The sequence below is a fragment of the Hemicordylus capensis genome, chromosome 9 (assembly GCF_027244095.1).
Source record: "Hemicordylus capensis ecotype Gifberg chromosome 9, rHemCap1.1.pri, whole genome shotgun sequence".
NCBI classification, from domain to species: Eukaryota; Metazoa; Chordata; class Lepidosauria; order Squamata; family Cordylidae; genus Hemicordylus; species Hemicordylus capensis.
In genome coordinates, this window is record NC_069665.1 from 1,306,355 (window position 1) to 1,324,135 (window position 17,781).

The window sequence follows — 17,781 nt, forward strand, 5'->3', positions numbered from 1 at the left end:
ATCTTCTGTCTAAAAGTACAGGTGCACCTCGATATTCACAGGGGTTAGGTCTGTGCCTACGACGACGAACAACAAAGCATTATTATGTCAATGGAAATTTAGGGGTTAGGGTCTGGAGTCTCAGAAAATGGCCTAATGTGTCCCCATAACAACAGTGGGGGGAAGGATAGTGCACCACAGTGTGCCTTGGCTATTCTGCTCTCCTGCTCTCTAGGTGCCTCCAGCCTCTCCAGGAATGCATACATTATAATCTCGTGCAGTAATGTAGGCTCAAACGTCGCCCTGCTGTTGCCCAGGCCTCCTCAGTTGTCAAGTTGGCATCACAGCATGAGACGGCTCACATAAGCATCCAAAGGCTAGTTCCCTCTCCCCACAAGTTCATGCCCAGCACTTTAGAGGCATGAGAGACAGTTCACGTTCGCTCCCAAGGAATGGTTTCCTCACCCCACGATGCTCAAGTTCGGCACTTCTAAGGCATCGCAGCATCAGAAACGGGCCAAGTAGGCCCCCACAGGGGAATTCCCTCACTCCACCGCAGGAGTTAGCAGCACTCTGTTCTGTGTCCTTTGGCGGTAAAACTGAAAGCAAGGCAGCAGTGAAGTTCCCTCACTCCACTGCTGGAATTTGCAACACTCCATCCAGTTTCCTTAGGTGGCAAAATTAAAAAAAGGAAACCGCCGTGGAGTTAGCAAATGCTAAGAGGAATAGCTGCAAAAGGCTCCCAGAAGAGACCAAGCCTCCACTATGCTGGCCCCCAACCAAACACCACTAGGAGAAAACACAAAATACCACCACACCAACCCTCCAGTCTCTCCTCAATCCAGAGCAAAACCATATCTGGGGCTTGGAGTCTCACAACAAACCGCGGCTAGGCAAGACACGTGACCACAAAAGGCAGCATAGAAGAGGGAAGAAAAGGGGTAGCGAGGCACTTTCTGACTCTTCATCCACTGATAGCGAGACCAGGTCTCTTGGCAAAGCCAAAAGGAAGAGAAGGCATACTCAAAGGGCGACGCGACGCAAGTCGCCTGCTCCTAGGGATATTCTCCTCAACGAGAGGGAAAGGCACTCATCTGAGCACTCTGGAGCAGATTCCCCTAACCCCCACTCCCAGGGTTCCTGTACCTATCACTACTACTAGGGGCAAATCAACCTGTAACTGTCACTTCTGCTCCACTTTGGGGGGCTAGGGGATCTATACCCATACCAAATGATACTGAATTAAATCCAAACCCAACTCTAGTTAACCCTACAGAGGGTCTTGTTGGAGAACCACTTGGATCCTTTGGATAAGGAAGAGGGGGAGTGGGCAGATGAGCAGGAGAACCCGGCTTCTACCATCTCCCAGCGTCTATTTGCTCAGGGGGACTTTGCACCCTTGGTCCGCAGAGCTGTTCACACGTTGGGGCTTACTCCAGCGGCACCTCCCACTAAGGAAACTCTAGCATTTCCCAAGCAAAAAGGGAAAGAATGGGACCCACCTCTTATCAGCATCAACTAATAGGGAGGCGATTGTAGTAGCCAATAAATACTACTCATTCCAGCAAGAAGCTGCTGAGATGTCCTCGGCTCCGGCAGGAAGCAGCAGCCTTCATGAGATGTGAACCAACGCTCCTTTTAAATCCTGGGTGATTTTTGTGTTGGCTTGTATCTCTTCCCAAGAATATAAAGTCTTGGAAATTTTACTCCAGTTTCACTTAACTTTTCCTTTTTGGCTGGGGGGAGGGGGCAGGCAATTTGCCCCACACTAATGCAAATTCTACCCTGGAGAAGATCAGCCATAGAATTTAATTCAATTCTATGTTCCTAACACACATAGCTGGTCACAGACATTCAATGGTAAGCACATCCCTCATCTTCTCTAGCTATGAGAAAGGTTCATTCACAGACACTCGGAGTCTCTCCGGACCCTGGAAGTAGGTTACAAATTGTTTGCTGTCTGTGCACGACTTAAGCTCGACCTAATCGTATGTACAGTTGCTGGCAAGAGTTAGGACCTCCTTTCCTTTATCCTGTCTCCTGCCAGTCAGCAACTTCCACACTCTCAACAGCACCTTGGCCATTGCCTCGTCCAAATTTGGAAGCATTTCAACATCCCAGCCCTAGGGCAAGACTTTTCTTGCCGAAAACATCACCTCCCCAAAGTGTCCTGCTTCTGACCTCTCCAGAGAGAAGGAGGTCTTGTTTTGCCCTGTGACTCCCAGGTGTAAGCAAAGGGCAGTGCCTCCTTCCTTTCATAGCATCGAGAGTGTGGGCCCCCCGTCCCTATGTGAAGCTTTTCTGGTCCCAGACTGGGGAGCCCCCTCCCTCAAGTAACCTTCAGCCTCTTGCCTCCTGGCAGAGACACCAGGGAAGGCAACAATCTTTCCACAGCCACAAAACCAGCAAGTAGCTTTGAACAGCATGTGAGCCACTCACTCCCTGGACAACGAAGAAGAGGCAGAGAGCTAAGAAAAGTGATACACAGTTGGAGTAAAAAAATAATTTTTAATAAGAAATGGGGACGACACTGACACAAAATGTCCAGGGTAGAGTGTTTAAGTATTGCTTGCTTCGGTTACAGTATTGCAAGTACCCTAACCCTTTTCAGACTCCCAGGGGTAAGTGGCTGCTGCTCCAGAATATTTCCCACCCCACCAGCCTGGAATTTTACAGCAAAGTATCAGCCAATACAGTTGCAGTACATTATGAGCCTATAGCCTGAATTAGCTCAATTAATGGTTAAAGAAGCAGTCCAGCACAAGCAGCATGTTGGTAGGCAGCGGCTAAGCAGCCTTCCGCAAGCCAAGAGGAAAATGAGAGAGGACGTTGTTCACATAACCCAGCCTGAGCATTGAGGGTCCAGCTCAGGAACCGTCTCGGCTTCGCCTTCACAAAGAGTGCTGCACGCAAACATTTTACAAAGCGTTCATTCCAGAAGAAAGGGACTCAATTGTGCCTGTATGCAAAAGCTTCAAGATAAAAACATCCCAACTGCTTCATTGGCTACAAAGATCATTAGGCATGTGGCTATAGTTCCATCTGCAGGACTCTGCATGGGACTACTCAGCGTAGAGCAATGTGGGAAGAGATGGCAGTCAAGGGGTCTCGGGGGTGAGAGGAGGCCAGCAGGGCAGGCAGAAGGCAGCTGAGCAGGACGGCTTTAGGGAAGGTATGAGGGCATCCCGGTGGACAGCAGGAGGAAGACCACCACAGGGGAGCAGGGGCCAGCACTGGGCCAGCTGCACCTAGGAAGCGAGGGGACACCTGGGGGGCTGCATGGCCAGGAACCAACCTAGCGTCTGGCTGGCCCCTCTGGAAACAGGATGCTGGGCCTCTGATGGACTCCCTCGGAGCTCTTCTCCGGGGACAGGCTGCTGTTCCCTGCCAAGGACTAAATTAAGCTTACCCTTAAAACTCAAGCAACACACACTGCTGCCTCTTGCGCCATTTCTACCAATGCTGGCAAGAACACTTCTTTAAAAACCAGCTCTGTCTTTCAAGAAGCACCCCACCACCACCACCACCACCACCACCACGGGAGGGGACAGCCAGCAGGTCAGGAGGACCTGCTCGCTTTGCCCTCTGCCATAACTAGGCTGCCAGTTCCAACCACTGCTGCAAAATCCTCTTCTGGCCGTAACGCACTTGCAGAGCAAACTGCTCCCGGCAGCTGAGTTTTGAGTACGCCTGCAGGTCTCCGAGGATCTCTTCCTCCTCTTTCAAACCAGAGTTGTACAACTGCAGAGTTAGCCTTATGGCATCGCCAAGAAGCTTCCTCCAGGATGCTTTAAGTTTGGGGACGGTAGCAGGCGACAGAGGCAGGTAGGCAGCGCCATCTTTACCCCTCTCTTCCTCCCAGCTCTCTTGCTCCTTGAACTCCTGGAATTCCTCTGCAGAGAGACTCAGCACCTGCAGCCACCAGAGGTCGGCATTATTGGGGAGCTTGCACAGAAACACAATCAGCTAGTTGTTTTTCTCCTCAGGCAGCTGGAGCCAATTCCAACAGGGTTGCCCAGAGCCTACGGGGAGGGGGCCTCACCTGTGTTTCTATCCAACACCTGTGAACTGCTTTCTCTCCACAGACTGAGGGAGCCAACAGCCCCACTGACCTTGGACAGAACACGGCCAGTTACAAGTCAGGAGGCTGTTAAGGAACAGACCTGAGACGGATTTTGGGACCCGGCTCATTGGCACCCTCTTTTTCACACTCTCCTGCTTCACTTCTGGATTGCACTTAACTGGGATACGTCCACAGCTGCAGTCCTCTTAAAACGGAGTGTGCAATTTCTCCCTGTGGAGACCTGGAGCCCGGACACGCCCGGCCTCCGCTGGCAAATGGCAGCAGGCGCCCAGCCTGGACGTCCCCCTCCCACCCCAGCGGAAGGAAGCTTCACGTCCAGTCCAAGATGCCAGGCCTCTTCTCAAGGGAATGCAACTCTTCAGTCCGTGCTCGGGGAGACGCAGGAAGCAGGCAGGCAAAAGGCCACCCCGCTGCCCGGCCACAGGAGGCTCCCCGCGCACTCACCTTCAGAGCCATGGCCAGTTCTTCCTCAGTGAAGACTGTCTGCCAGCCCATCACAAAGGCGCCTTCCTCGCCCACCATCTCCAGCTGGCAAAGGAAGTCCCACAGCTCCAAGACCAGCTGCTGCTCTGCTTGCGTCTTCGTAGCTGGATAAAGGAGGAAGCCACAAGCAGGACAATTTAAGACCGGCCGGGCTGGCTCCGGGGCTCCCAGCATCTCTTCTTGGTTCAAGGGGGCAGGGAAGCTCTGGGGAGGAGGACACGTGGAGGACTCTGGCGCCCACACAAGGCACCGTGCACACATTACACAGCAAGGCCAGTATTCAACGGCAGCCTCCCTGGGGCACATTGGGGCCAGAAGGGGCAGCTCCAAAGGCACCGGCTTCCACACTCCCCCTTCCTCGGCTCACTGGTGCCCAGGAGCGTGCCGTGCGGTCGGCCACTTGCCTTGCAGCGCTGCGGTGCGCAGGGTCAGCATCTGGATGTCAGCAGCATCGTTTGTGTTGCCAGGATACGGCTCAGCAAAGCCATACATGTGGAGCAGCTGCCAGTTGGCCAACTCTCCATACGTGTTCAAGACCTCTTGGCCTTTGTGGATGGGCCGAGTTGTGACCATTTTCAAGCACTCCTGCAGAGAACAGGAAAGACCAAGAGGGAGCTGGTGCACCTGAGTCAAGGCTGACCATGTGGGCCAGTGGCAACGCCCTCCGGGCCAGTGGCAGAGCCTTGGTGGTACACGCCAGCATCTCTCCAGAGAAAGCCTTCCACTGCCTCCCACCCCAACCTTCTGCAGCCCTCTTTTCGCTGGGGGAGGAAGGCACCGGGTGGTGGTTCTCAGCCAAAACACAATGAAGATTCTGCACAACTCAGGTACATCTGTGTAATTTTTACAGCCAATAAGAAGAAAAAGATGAAGTGGGTGCAGTGGAGGTGGCAGAAAGAGAGGAAGACAGACAAAAGCAGCACCCCAAACCCCCTAAGTTGAGAACTTTAGCAAGCGATGCCTTCGTGGTCCCAAATGTTCACCTGCTAAGTGTCCCTCCTCTTTGGAGATGGGGCGACGCCTTCAAACGGAGCAGGGAGGCAGGGCTGATACCACCCTTCCTGTCTCCACCAGTGGGGGGGGGGCAATCCCCTCCCCGCTTGAGAGAGGCTGGCTCTGGAGCATCCATGACAACAAACACACCACACAGGCCAGCTTCCCCACGGCTGCACAGCTGGGCCCTGCGGCTGCCTTTGCTCCCCAGGTCTGCACCCTGCCGGGAGGTGGAGAGGTAGCCCTGAAGGGGCCCTGGCCAAACACGGCCAGAGTCTGGCAACGGGGCTGAAGCGGCAGAAGCCCGGCTGGAGGGCTGGGGAAAGAGCCCCTCCGCTGTCCAAGGGAACCCAGAGCATGCTTATGGCTGAAGCTTTTAGCAGCAGAGGCGGCGTCCAATGGGGGTTGCCAGCCACCAAAGGCGGCTTTAGAGGAAGACGACACTGCCACACAACACTAACTGAAGGGCCGTCGGCTTCTTCCAGGCAGAAACTAGGATTCCAAATGCAGGGTTCACAATAATGTCCCACCCCGCTTGCTCTTTTAAGAACCTAAGAACAGCCCTGCTGGATCAGGCCCAAGGAAGCCCATCTAGTCCAGCATCCTGTTTCACACAGTGGCCCACCAGATGCCGTTCCCCACAACATTTTCAGTGTCTTGCAACACAGCCTCTTGAGGCCCCTTTAAACGGCAGCCTCGCTTTTGCCTCTTGACAGGACTGGCAGGGGGGGAGGCGAGGACCCCTCTTCTCTCAGGCCTTCCCCATCAGCAGCAGCTGGTTCCTCAGACCACCGTCTCATGCCCTGCGCAGTCCTGTCTACAGTGGTGCAGATTGCCCTGGTCCTCAGAACGCGGGGAGGGAGGGAGGGCTTGGCATGGTGGACCCCTCCCAGGAAGTGCTACTCAGCTAAGAGACGGGCCTCAGCGGGGCTGGGAGCAGCAGACAAAACAGAGAGGCCTGAATGGGTCAGGAGGAAGCCTGGGCCCCAGTCTGGGGGCAGGAAGCTTCAAACACAGTCATGCCAGCGGCTAAATACTGACCAGCAGCCGTTTTCCCAAGATAGCCACTCTGAATAATTCCACTGCCAAGTAGGAGGCAATCTTTGCTATTTTCTTGGAACAAGTCATAGCGAACCTCCCCAGCTGAAGGAATAAACGGACGGAGCCTTCTGGGGCCACCATTTTGGACAGTGCGTGCGCTAAACTTACACCTGAGAAACAAGAAGAGCTGAACTCCTAGCATAGGAGGGTAAATACCACTTGATCAGTGTAGCTGAGATTTTGGAGAATGACTCCCAGAACTGGGATGCAGAAACAGAAGAGGACAATTCAGAAAGAACAGATGCAACAGAAAGGGATGGGAACGAGCCCTGTGACACACAAATGTTTGCACCTGCCCCGAAACCCAACTCCACTGGCAGCCTAGTGGAGAGCATCTGAGTGGAAATAACTGGGAAAGGACATCAAGCAGGATGAGATTGCAGCTGGGGGTCTACTAGAGGCTGCCATCCCAAGGGGAGGAAGATGCCCGGCTGACAGAGGCCTCTTTTCCCCCAAGCAGAGAAGCCTGCAGCTCAGCCAACCAGGACTGCCCAGCTCACAGCATAGAATGCCTTCCCCATTGCCTCCCGCTGAAGAAGCTGCTGCTCGGAGGAAGGAATCATTCCAGCAGCCACTGCAGGGCATCTGCCCTGGGCTACTCAGTCCTCGACAGAGAGAGCCACCCTCTAAGTCTGGGGTTTCTTGTCTCAGGGCAGAGAGACAGAAAGGCTAGTGGCGATGGGAACACACACACAGCATGCTCCACTCACCGGGGAATATTCCAAGCTGGCATTGTGGTTGGCCACGTGATTCAAGAGGTCTGCCATGGGCACCATCACTGGAGGGTTGGGCTCCTTCTCCTCCTCCTCCTCCTCCTCCTCATCATCATCATCATCATCCAAAGGCTCCTGGAAACTAGTTGAGAACAAAGTGTGCCCAATACCAGAAGGAGGCACTTCTTGAAGAGAGCCAAGTCATGCTGAAGGGAAGAGCACTGCACGCTGTTCTCCTCCCCTTCAGGGAGCTGCCCGTGGCCCTGGGGTCTGCATGGCTGAGAACTGCAAAATGCAGTAACCAGCACAACAGGAGAGCTTCACAAGAGCTCTTGTATTGTGACACTGGAGCTTGAGGCTTTGTCAGCAGCCAAACATCCTACAAAAGATGGGGAGTTTCTGCTGAAGGCTCAGAGAGAGTCATGGGGTGGAATATCTCTAGTATCTTGGCTTTTAACTCACTTGCATAATCTGAAATATTCTTGCCTAAACAGACTTGCTTCGTCCACTCAGTCCTGAGGACACAGACTCGAGTGTTTGTGGAGCTCCCTAAGGACATTTCAGCTGACCAGGCCAGAGAGTTAAATGTGAAAAGGAAGAGCAGCATAGCAGGGACTATTCTCTCAATTCTCCTCTTAAGTAAGGGGTAACCTTTGGGTGCCACCTTCTCGGGTTACCAGGGATTAACCTCATTGCTGCAGGGACCCCCTCGATTCGCCCTCCATATGTATTTATGGTTGGCCAACCTGAGTCTCTGGGACGGTGGTTCAAAGTGCCCCTTTCCAAGGCCTAATGCCCGGCTTCTTCACTGCCTCCACCTCACGGCATTCAAGCAGGAAGGCTGCCATCTCCTCACCGGCCCTGCTGAAGGCTCCCAACACCACATGCCCAAACAGGAAGAAGGATGCAGGCTTCATTTCCACCCCCTCTAACTCCCAGCACCCTGGCCTCGGACCGTAATAAAGACGATCCGATCTGACTCCCAACACCCAGTCAGTGCTCAGCCTGCCCCTGCTCCTCTCCTCTCACCTGTAGGCCATGACAAATGCCACCAGCTTTTGGTACAGCTCCAGAGTGTGCACCTGGGGATTGAAGACATCTGGGTGGGCCTTCATGAAGGGCAGGATGATAGAGGAATACTCCAGCTGGATATTGGCCAGGTCTTTCTCCACAGCTTCTGGGACCCCCGTACCTTTCAGCAGCCTCTTTTGCTCTTCAGCACTCCTATACAGAATAGCAAGCAAGAAGTGCCGTTTCCTCTTTGGGGTATACATAGGAACATAGGGAACATAGGAAACTGCCATATATTGAGTCAGACCATTGGTCCATCTAGCTCAGTATTGTCTTCACAGACTGGCAGAGGCTTCTCCAAGCATGCAGGCAGGAATCTCTCTCAGCCCTATCTTGGAGATGCTGCCAGGGAGGGAACTTGGAACCTTCTGCTCTTCCCAGAGCGGCTTCATCCCCTGAGGGGAATCTCTTGCAGTGCTCACACATCAAGTCTCCCATTCAGATGCAACCAGGGCAGACCCAGCTTAGCTATGGGGACAAGTCATGCTTGCTTCCACAAGACCAGCTCTCCCTTTAATTGTTCACAGATATAACTTTAATTGTTCACAGATATAAACAAAAATATTCATCATTAGTCAAGAACAAAAATATTCATTAGCCCCCCCAAAAAACCAGAGTAGCACAATTACATGTCAACTGTTTTAAATTACATCAAATAAAAGAAAAGGATGGATATTATCTTGTTATCCCAGAAACTGATAAAAAGACTTCAAAGGAACACAAAATCATCTTCTTGTCTACCTTCCCGCATTCAAATAAAACGAGTCCACTTAACCATACCTACAAGACCCCACATTTTGACCAACCAATAATTCTAAAAGGGAGTGGGGGGAGATGAGATCTCAAAGTTTTCAAAACTTGTTATCAAGGTTGATAAAAATAGATTACTATTTTTTAAATCAGATTTTTTAATTCTAATTGATTTTTAAAAACAATTCATAAAGAACCTAGGTCAACGATATCATCATTAATATTATTATTATTTCTAATTATATTCTATGAAGATGTCAACAGCAGTATATGGGAATGAGAGATAACAGACCTGATCAGTCCTATTCTGCAGGTGGTGTACATGCAGCGTGCATGCGCGCGCACACGCACACACACACACACACACACACACAGAGTCAAGGCCTTGCTCTCCTCCTCAGAAGGGCAATGAATGAATAGAGGATTTAGGGGGCTGGTGCAGATCTGAACAAGGAGTCAGGGTCGATGTCTGGATACAAATGCACAGGATGGGGAGGGGACTAGAAAGTGAAACCAAAAGTGAGCAGAAGCTATTCAGCAGTCAAGGAACACACCAACCATGGCAGCTGCAGGCCATAAGAGAGGCCCAATTTGGGACTATTTTAATGAAGTTCCTGTACCTGTGGGTAAGACAGGCATGCGATGAGGAAATGCAAGGCCTGGCTGCCCGAATGGAACAGCATGTATGAGATGTGTGCACCTAGTATAGTGTGTGCCTACCTGCTAAAAATAAAAACTACCTCTATTTCTGAATATGTATTAAGGTTATATTAGACAACAAGAATGTACTTCTATAGAAAATGAGGATTAAATAGAAACTTCCTGACTAGTTATTTAAATTGTGATTTAAATCATAACTGAGTCATCCTGTGAAGCAATATAAATCATGCTTTAAATCAAACCCACCCTGCTTGTTTTGACCAATCTTGCAGCAGTTAGTGTTGATTTTTCTTTTGGATGAAGAAAGAGTCAACTCACAAACAGAGCAAATTATTCCTGCACAGTATCGATCACCAGGTTCTTCCAATTCCCATCTCATTACCCGCAAGCTCGGTGCTTCCTCTCACACTAATCTGGCTTCCCCATTTGCAAAGTTAGTGGGTGGCTTCTGCGCTCGGCACACTTTCCTCTCCAAAAGCACCCTGGGTCTCCCTTCTTCTCCCTGCACCCCACTTCTCCTCCTAGAAATGAGTGTGTGCCACTTGCTTTTCATTTGACACACTGCACTGGGACAGACACCAGACCCCGGAGTATTAACACCACATCCTGAGAGAGCACAGACAAAGAATACGAAGTGGAGACACGACCCACCCAAGGGCCCCAAAACGCCTCCAAAGGGGTTCAGGTCACCACATTGTCCGGCCAGAAGCCTGCCTCAGAGCAGAATTCCTCTACCACCAAACACCAAGGCCTACCATCCAACACCTGACTGCTCTTCTTCTGGCACAACATGAGGTGGAATGGAAAGAGTCTGGAGAGGGAGGATGAACGATGGTGCCCCCTTCTCGTCCCTCCACTCTTGAGACATTCCAAAACGGCTCACATCCCTTTCAGCTCTTGAGAGGCTGGAATCAGCTGCTCTGGACATCCACTGCCACCCAGAACCCAGCACCTGGCAGAGAACTTGGGAGAGCGGGCAGCAGGGCGGCAGCCTTTTGTCTTACCAGAACATGGGATGATCGAGGCCACTGAAGCCGGGCCAGAGAGCCAAGTAAGGTGCCCAGTGGGAGTTGCTGGTGGTGGACTCGTGGAGCAGAGAGAGCAGCAGGGGGACCCAGCCGGACTGGCTCTCCAGAGAGGCGCTTTCTGGAAAAGGGAGGGACAGAAGCAGTTGCCTTCTACCGGGTCAGACCCTTGGTCCACCTAGCTCAGGGTTGTCTTCACAGACTGGCAGCGGCTTCTCCAGGGTTCCAGGCAGGAGTCTCTCTCCACCCTCTCTTGGAGATGCTGCCGCCAGGGAGGGGACTTGGGAGCTTCTGCAGCCCCATCTTCCCCTGAGGGGAGTATCTTCCAGGGCTCACACACGTAGCCCCCCATTCAGATGCAAACCCAGGCGGGCCCTGCTTAGCAAAGGGGGCCATTCCTGCTGGCTACCGCAAGGGCAGCTCTCTGAGGGCATGAAGGGGTTGCCAGCCAGACTCACCTGTCCGCAGGAGGGGCGCAAGGGCGCCAGTGTGCTGGGAGAGCAGCGCTGCCCGCGGCACCACGAAGAGCACCTCCCCTGCCGGCAGCGCCTCGGTGGCCACCAGCCCATAGCCCGCTGCCACCAGCCCTGCCCGGCTCACCTGCACCTGTCGGGGTACCAAGTGGAGAGAGAAAGGGGGGCGTTAGAGTGGGGGAACGCCTCCTCCCTTCCTCCCCACTCACCCCCCCTGCACAGACAGCCTTCGACACTCCCCACCGCCTCTTCCTGGGTGTGTGGGGGGCTTACCTTGGGGCTGAGCTCCAAGCCGACGTCGGCGCACCAGTGCAGGAAGGCCTCCAGGGCGTCCGGCGGCCCCACCTGAGGGCAGAGGTGGGGGGAGCTCTAAGTGGGGGTGGGAACTCGTGGGGGCACCCCTGAGCCAGAGAGCCCCCCCCCACATAAGAAACTGCCATATACGGAGTCAGACCCTGGGTCCATCTAGCTCAGTCTTGTCTACCCAGACTGGCAGCGGCTTCTCCAAGGTTGCAGGCAGGAGTCTCTCAGCCCTCTCTTGGAGATGCTGCTGCCAGGGAGGGAACTTGGAACTTCTGCTTGCAAAGCAGATGCTCTAGAGAATGTACTAAAATTAATAACAGGGAATGTGCACTGAAAAGCCCTGGTTCCTTCCAAAAGGTCCTAGGGATGCAAGGAATTTCCAAATGGCCAAGCACCATTTGGCAACTCGGTGCATTCCATGGCTATTTGGAAGATAGGAAGCTGCCATATACTGAGTCAGACCCTTGGTCTACCTAGCTCAGTATTGGCTTCACAGACTGGCAGCGGCTTCTCCAAGGTCGCAGGCAGGAGTCTCTCTCACAGCCCTATCTCGTTGGAGATGCTGCCAGGGAGGGAACTGGGAACCTTCAGCTCTTCCCGGAGCGGCTCCATCCCCTGAGGGGAAAAAGATCTTCCAGTGCTCCAGTTTCTAGTCTCCCCTTCAAATGCAACCAGGGCGGACCCTGCTTAGCTAAGGGGACCAGTCCTGCTTGCGACCACCAGCCCAGCTCTCCTCTCCTAGACCACGCAAGCTCCCCAGGAGCCCCTCCCAGCCGGAGCCCCCCACGCACACCAGGGCCCCCTCCCCCCCCCAGGCGCTCCCCCCAGCCAGGACCCACCTTGGCCCTCTTGGCGGCGCTCGCCATCCCCAGCGTTCCAGAAGCGCGCCGCCGCCGCCGCCTCTGCGCACGCGCAGCCTGGCGACACGAGCGCCCCCGAAGCCCCGCCTACAAGGGAGAGCCCCGCCCCTTCCCGCTCTGGCAGGCGGGGGCGGGGCGAAGGGAAGCCCCTTCCTTCGGGCCACGCCCCTGTGACGCAGGCCTTGTTGTTGGGGCGGGCCCCCTGAGAGCTCGCCGCGGGGGGGGGGGGGAACCTGGCTGCCCCTCCTCCTCCTCCTCCTCCGGGCGCCCTTTCCCTGCGCCTCCTTCGCCTGCTTCTGCATGCTGCGCGCATGAGTCTGATGCAAGAGGGCAGCAGCAGCAGCCCTGCTGCAGGATCAGGCCCCTCTTGGTGGATCAGGCCCCTCTTTCTTGCGGCCGCTGCTGCGCTGGATGATGGGCTTCCTCCCCGATGAGGATCCTGCAGCAGGGCTGGTCTTCATGTCCCCCGCCTCCGCCGCCCTCCCCAGTGGCCCACCAGATGCCTCTGAGAAGCCCGCAGGCAAGCGGGGAGGCGAGAGGCATGCGCCCCCGCCCCCCTGCCGCCGGCATGGCGAGGCTTCTTGCCTCTGAGGCTGGAGGTGGCCCGCAGCAGCCGTGGATCGACCTCTCTTCCATTTGTGCATTGTGTGGGGACAGTACTTCCTTTGCTCCATCCTCAATGGCTTGGCCTTCGGTTTCATGAGCTGACCGTGGTGGTTCCCCTTCTCTGTGTGTCATGGATGGGGGGGGGTCTAGGTGTCTCTGCCGTGGGACACCCCATGACCCGACTCCAGAGAACGTGCCATTCGGTTCCCAAGTCTGTATGTACAGCATTGCAGCCAGAATGCCATCCCAGAGGCACCAGCTTGCAAGTCCCTTCTAAAGGGCGCCTGCTCTTGAGCAGAGCTGGTGCTGCCCGAGTGCATAACTTTCACGGGGTTCGCCCAGAGACTTAAGTGAAAGCTTCTTTTCAGCCAGGATTCAGTCACAGTGTTGTGGAAGGAAGGTGACCAAGGAGAGTGTGACCTGGAACACGTGCAGAGTGGCTCTTTCATATGACAGAACAGCAGCCCTGCAAAGTCAGCGCGTGTGATTTCTAGGCAGGGACTGGCCCAAGCCTTAACCCACTCCAGAGACAGGCTGCTGGAACTTAATATCTTTATTACTTCTCAACACAGTTATCCTTTCTACATCAATGGGTTGATTTTTGGCCTTGTTTTACATTTTGTAGTCATGTGTAGATATTGTGACTTCAATGCAACCAGAGAGCATTAACAACCATCATGCACAAAAATATTACATTTCACCTCATACAGAGAAAAAGAAACAAACCCATTAAAGTCCACCTTTATCAGGAAAATGGGAAAAACACCCACCTCCATGTCCCCCCTCCCCCCACCCCATAATAGCTAGACCACCTTCAAATTAAAAACTGCACACATTGGTTGCCAACTGCTACAACAATGAATGAGAAAAAGAAAAATCCAAGTATTATATATAGGTATTTATATATCTATCTCATCTGAAAAGAACACAGCAAGGGAGGGGGGAATGCAGCAGTATATACAATAAAAAGGAGTCCTAACAGCTTTCGGACATTCATATTTAAAGTTCAGAGGGAAGCACACAAAAGGAGAGAGTCTGGGATTAGAAGATACACCAAACGGAGAGTGTCTGCCTGGCTGCGGCAACGCCGACATCACTTGAACGCAAGACGCGGATGAGCATGTGTGCGCACGCAGGCTCGGTGCGCCCACTGGCAGAAGCACTCTCTTGCGCGCGGCATCTGGGGGAAGGAGCCATCATCGTGAACCCGGCCAGCTTGCTGCTTGCGTGGGCCCCGTTCGAGTGCTTTGCCTGGGTGGAAACCCGGCTGGGGGCAGAAGTGCAGCCGGCTTCACCCATAACAAGCTCGAGCCTCTGGGGGGCCACAGCTGGCAGCAGGCAAGCGTGCAATCGCGCACCAGCCGACCCCAGCAGTGGCCGGCTGGCAGGAGCTGGCGAAGGTGCCCGTCAGCCATTCACTACTGGATGGGTGCCTGGTGGAGCGACCGAGGCCAGGCCTCTGGTCCAGCCCTTGCAGATTTCGCATGAACAGGAGGAGTTTTCTCCACAGCAGAATGAAGGCTGTGGAGAGAATTGTGCCTTCCGAGGGGGGAAAGGGCCAGTTGCTTCCTTCTTGGGCATTATGTGTCGGGGGGGGGGGAGAGGAGGCCGAGCCTTTTTTCCCCCATGCCACTGTCCTGGTTTGGAAGCAGCATTTGGTAGCCTGCTGGTTTTTCAGGCAGGGGCTCTGGCTGGGAAGGAGAAGCCCCTGGTCCTGGGGATGGAGGGGGCTGGCCTGACGGGCCCCTAGAGCCGGCGTTCTCAACCTTGGGGCCCCAGCTGTTGTGAGACTACAAGCCCCATCATCCCCAGCTGGGGCAACGAGCCACAGTTAAGATGCTGGGTGCTAGGGGGCCAGCCCTTCGGCGGCATGCCTCGGGTTCTCTTCTATTACCCGGAAGCCGGAGCATAAAGGCTGCTCTCCAGGTGTCCAGGTGGGCAAGGGAGTCTTCCAAACAAGGAAAGCCGCAGAGAGGACAGCAACCCGGCATCACCCACCGGGGCAGAGGGGATGGCTGCCCGCTCCAAGCCCACTTTGGGGGTGTTTTGTTACTCACCCCACAGTCAAGAGTGAAACTGGTTTATGAGCTGACCAAAGGGGCTGCAGTGCAAATCCCTCCTCCTTTCTGGGTGAGAAAAGGCCACCGGAGGGCCTCAGGCCGGCCACCCCAAAACAGAGCCTGCCTGCCTGCCCACTCTTGGGGCAGGCCCCTCGGCTGCTCAGCTGGCATCAAGGAAACCTAGTGATCCCTCAGCACCCATCTACACAACCAACCGACGTTGCTTCCCAAAGGACTTTCCTCCAGGGGGGCCTGCCTGGAAACTGCCTTGGGTGAGGAGCTGGAGAGAGTGGCCACAGGGCAGCTCAGGGGGAAGCCGCAGCAAGGCGGCAGGGCAGACCCACCTACGCCTGGGGCTGGCATTTCGGGGAGGGGTGAGGGGGGGCTTAGTCAGCAGCACTGGCCGCTGGGCAGGGGAGCAAGTGGCTGCAGGGCCACTCAAAACAAGCCCTGCAAGCCCCCACAACCACCCCCTTGGGGGGTCAGGGAAGAGGTGTAAGAAGACCCTTCTGCATCAATGAACGCCGGGGGCTGAGTGAAACTTGGCTGCCTCCTGCATGCACACACGCTAGCTCTGTGTGTGTGTGTGTGTGTGTGTGTGTGTGTGTGTGTGTGTGTCCGTCCCTAGCAAGGCCCCTTCACACCAAGACACCCTGCCCCCCCCCCCCGCAGCTTTCCAGAGCTGTTGGCCCAGACCTTGTGCTTCAAGATCAAGGAGAAGTTGGGGGTGGGTTGGGGGTCAGCCCCCAGGTGGAAAGACAAGGTGCCCTTGCCTCCCAGGCGGCAATCCTCCCCCAGCCCCCCCCCCCATGTCGGGCCAACCAGCCACACACCCAGGGGAAGAGCTCAAGAGAGAACGGGCTGCTGCTGCCGCCCTCGAAGCGGCCTTTCTGTCGCGGGCAGAAAGGCGCTCAGGCCCAGCAGGCAGCCACCTTCCCACCTGCCTCTGGCCTCCAGGGGTGCAGCAGAGCAGGGGGGGCCCCTCCAAGCCAGCCAGGGAGGCGGGCTGCGAGTGACAGGCCCAGAGGAGGGAGCGCGGCTAGTTCCGGGCTGTGGCGGGCACGGAGCTGCTGCTGCTCCCTCTCCCCCCACCCCCACTTTGGACTCGAAGATGTGAAAGGAAAAGACAGAGAGCAACGGAAAGACAGAGAGCCACGGGAAGCTGCAGCGGATGGGGCCGCCGGAGGGCCCGGTCTTCTTCTTCTTCTTCTCCTCCTCCAGGGAGAGGCTCAGCAGGAGACCTCCATGGTGTGGTTGACCTGCCCCATGGCCTCGCTGCTGCTCTCCGAGTGAGTGCAGGTCCGCGGGCGGCTGCCCTCCACCGAGCTGGCGCTGGTGAGCGAGGCCGTGCGAGAGCGCGCCAGGCGGGTCATGCTGGCCGAGGGCACTGGGGGGGGGGGGAGAGAAAGAGAGCATCAGCATTTCCAAGAGGAGGAGGAGGAGGGTGAAGCCGGCACCATGAAGACAAGCAAAGCGGCTGCACAGGAGGAAAGCCACACCGACCCCTGCCTGAGGCCCCCGGCCCGGGAATCCAGCCCTCCATCACTCACGCTCCAGCCATGCCCCACTGCAGGCCAGCAGTGGAGGGGGGGAGGGCCACCCCACCCACTTGCCTCTGGGCCGTGGGGGGCTGGGGGAAGTGGCACACACAAGAGGGAAGAATGTGGGGCTGGCGCAGCAGAAACCTGCCCTGCCCTGAACCCTGCATCTCCTCCCCAAGGTGGGGCGAGGCAACATTTGAGCAAGAATGGATGGCTCGTTCCCACCCCAAGCAGCATGTGCAGCCAGAGGGAGCACAAGCATGGCTTTGGATGCCCCCTACCAGAGCCGGGGGCTAGAGGCTCTGCAGCCGGCAATGACAGGCTGAGGGGCAGCAGCCACTCCGAGGTCACGAGGCCCCCCAGAAAGAGGCCTCCGTCTGGCCGGGCACAGCACTCTGGCAGGCGCACTGCCTTCTGCAGCAGGAGCCAGCTGGGAAGCAGCCACCTCCTCTCCTCTCCTCGCCCGCCCACCTGCCCCCTGGCAGCAGCCCATGGCCCTTTCTGACACGAGGAAAGGCTGCTCTGCTCTGCCTTCGGGCCCGCCTGGGGACGCTCTTCTTGGTCCCGTGCGGAGCGCCAGAGCGGGTCTCTCCGGGTTGCCACCTCCACCCTCCACCCGTCTACCAAAAGCCACAGCAGGCCTTCCGAGCGCCCTGCTCTGGGGCATGGATTCCAGTAGCTTCCGCAGCTCAAGATCTTGCAGCTGGGGTCACGGCACCCCCTGGTCCCAGCTCTTCTCTCGCCACCCCCTTCTCCCTCCGACGGCCCTCTTAACTAGAAGCATCTCTGCCCCAGAGACTTGAAGATCCACTCCCTCTCCCCAGAGATCCCTAGGAACTTGGTTCCTTGGGGTGAAAGGCAAGGGGTGCTTACCGGAATTCCCAGCACTCTCAAATGACAATTCCCAGAATTCTCGGGGGGGGGGGACCATGACAGCGAGCGCAATACAAAACGGCCAGGCATGTGAAGGCAGATGTCACGGAGGCTGCTGTTTCCAATTTTGCCATGAGGAGGGGTTCTCATACGATGTTGTTGGACTACAACGCCCATCATACCCCACCACAATGGCCAAGTTTGCA

The 17,781-nt window shown here is 55.5% G+C and overlaps 2 protein-coding genes across 7 annotated transcripts in view; both read right to left on the reverse strand.

Annotated features, from left to right (window-relative positions):
* Positions 1 to 2,467: 2,467 nt before the first annotated feature.
* On the reverse strand, positions 2,468 to 12,611 carry SETD6 (SET domain containing 6, protein lysine methyltransferase). 2 transcript variants are annotated; one of them, XM_053271525.1, is made up of 9 exons: positions 12,475 to 12,611; positions 11,606 to 11,677; positions 11,318 to 11,465; positions 10,839 to 10,980; positions 8,383 to 8,577; positions 7,351 to 7,495; positions 4,951 to 5,131; positions 4,508 to 4,650; positions 2,468 to 3,891 (listed from the first exon to the last, which is right to left on the reverse strand). In XM_053271525.1, the coding sequence occupies exons 1-9, from the start codon at positions 12,499 to 12,501 to the stop codon at positions 3,574 to 3,576; spliced, it is 1,371 nt and encodes a 456-aa protein (XP_053127500.1). In that variant the 5' UTR covers positions 12,502 to 12,611; the 3' UTR covers positions 2,468 to 3,573. The 2 variants fall into 2 exon arrangements, with proteins under 2 accessions (XP_053127500.1, XP_053127499.1); XM_053271524.1 differs by having other exon boundaries at positions 2,468 to 3,924.
* Positions 12,612 to 13,636: 1,025 nt separating this feature from the next.
* NDRG4 (NDRG family member 4) overlaps positions 13,637 to 17,781 on the reverse strand; it is a 58,266-nt gene continuing 54,121 nt past the window's right edge. For all 5 annotated transcript variants that reach the window (XM_053271008.1, XM_053271005.1, XM_053271004.1 and 2 more), the window contains one exon: positions 13,637 to 16,548. In XM_053271008.1, coding sequence (XP_053126983.1) covers positions 16,391 to 16,548 — 158 coding nt within the window. In that variant the 3' untranslated portion in view covers positions 13,637 to 16,390. The remainder of the gene's footprint in view (positions 16,549 to 17,781) is intronic.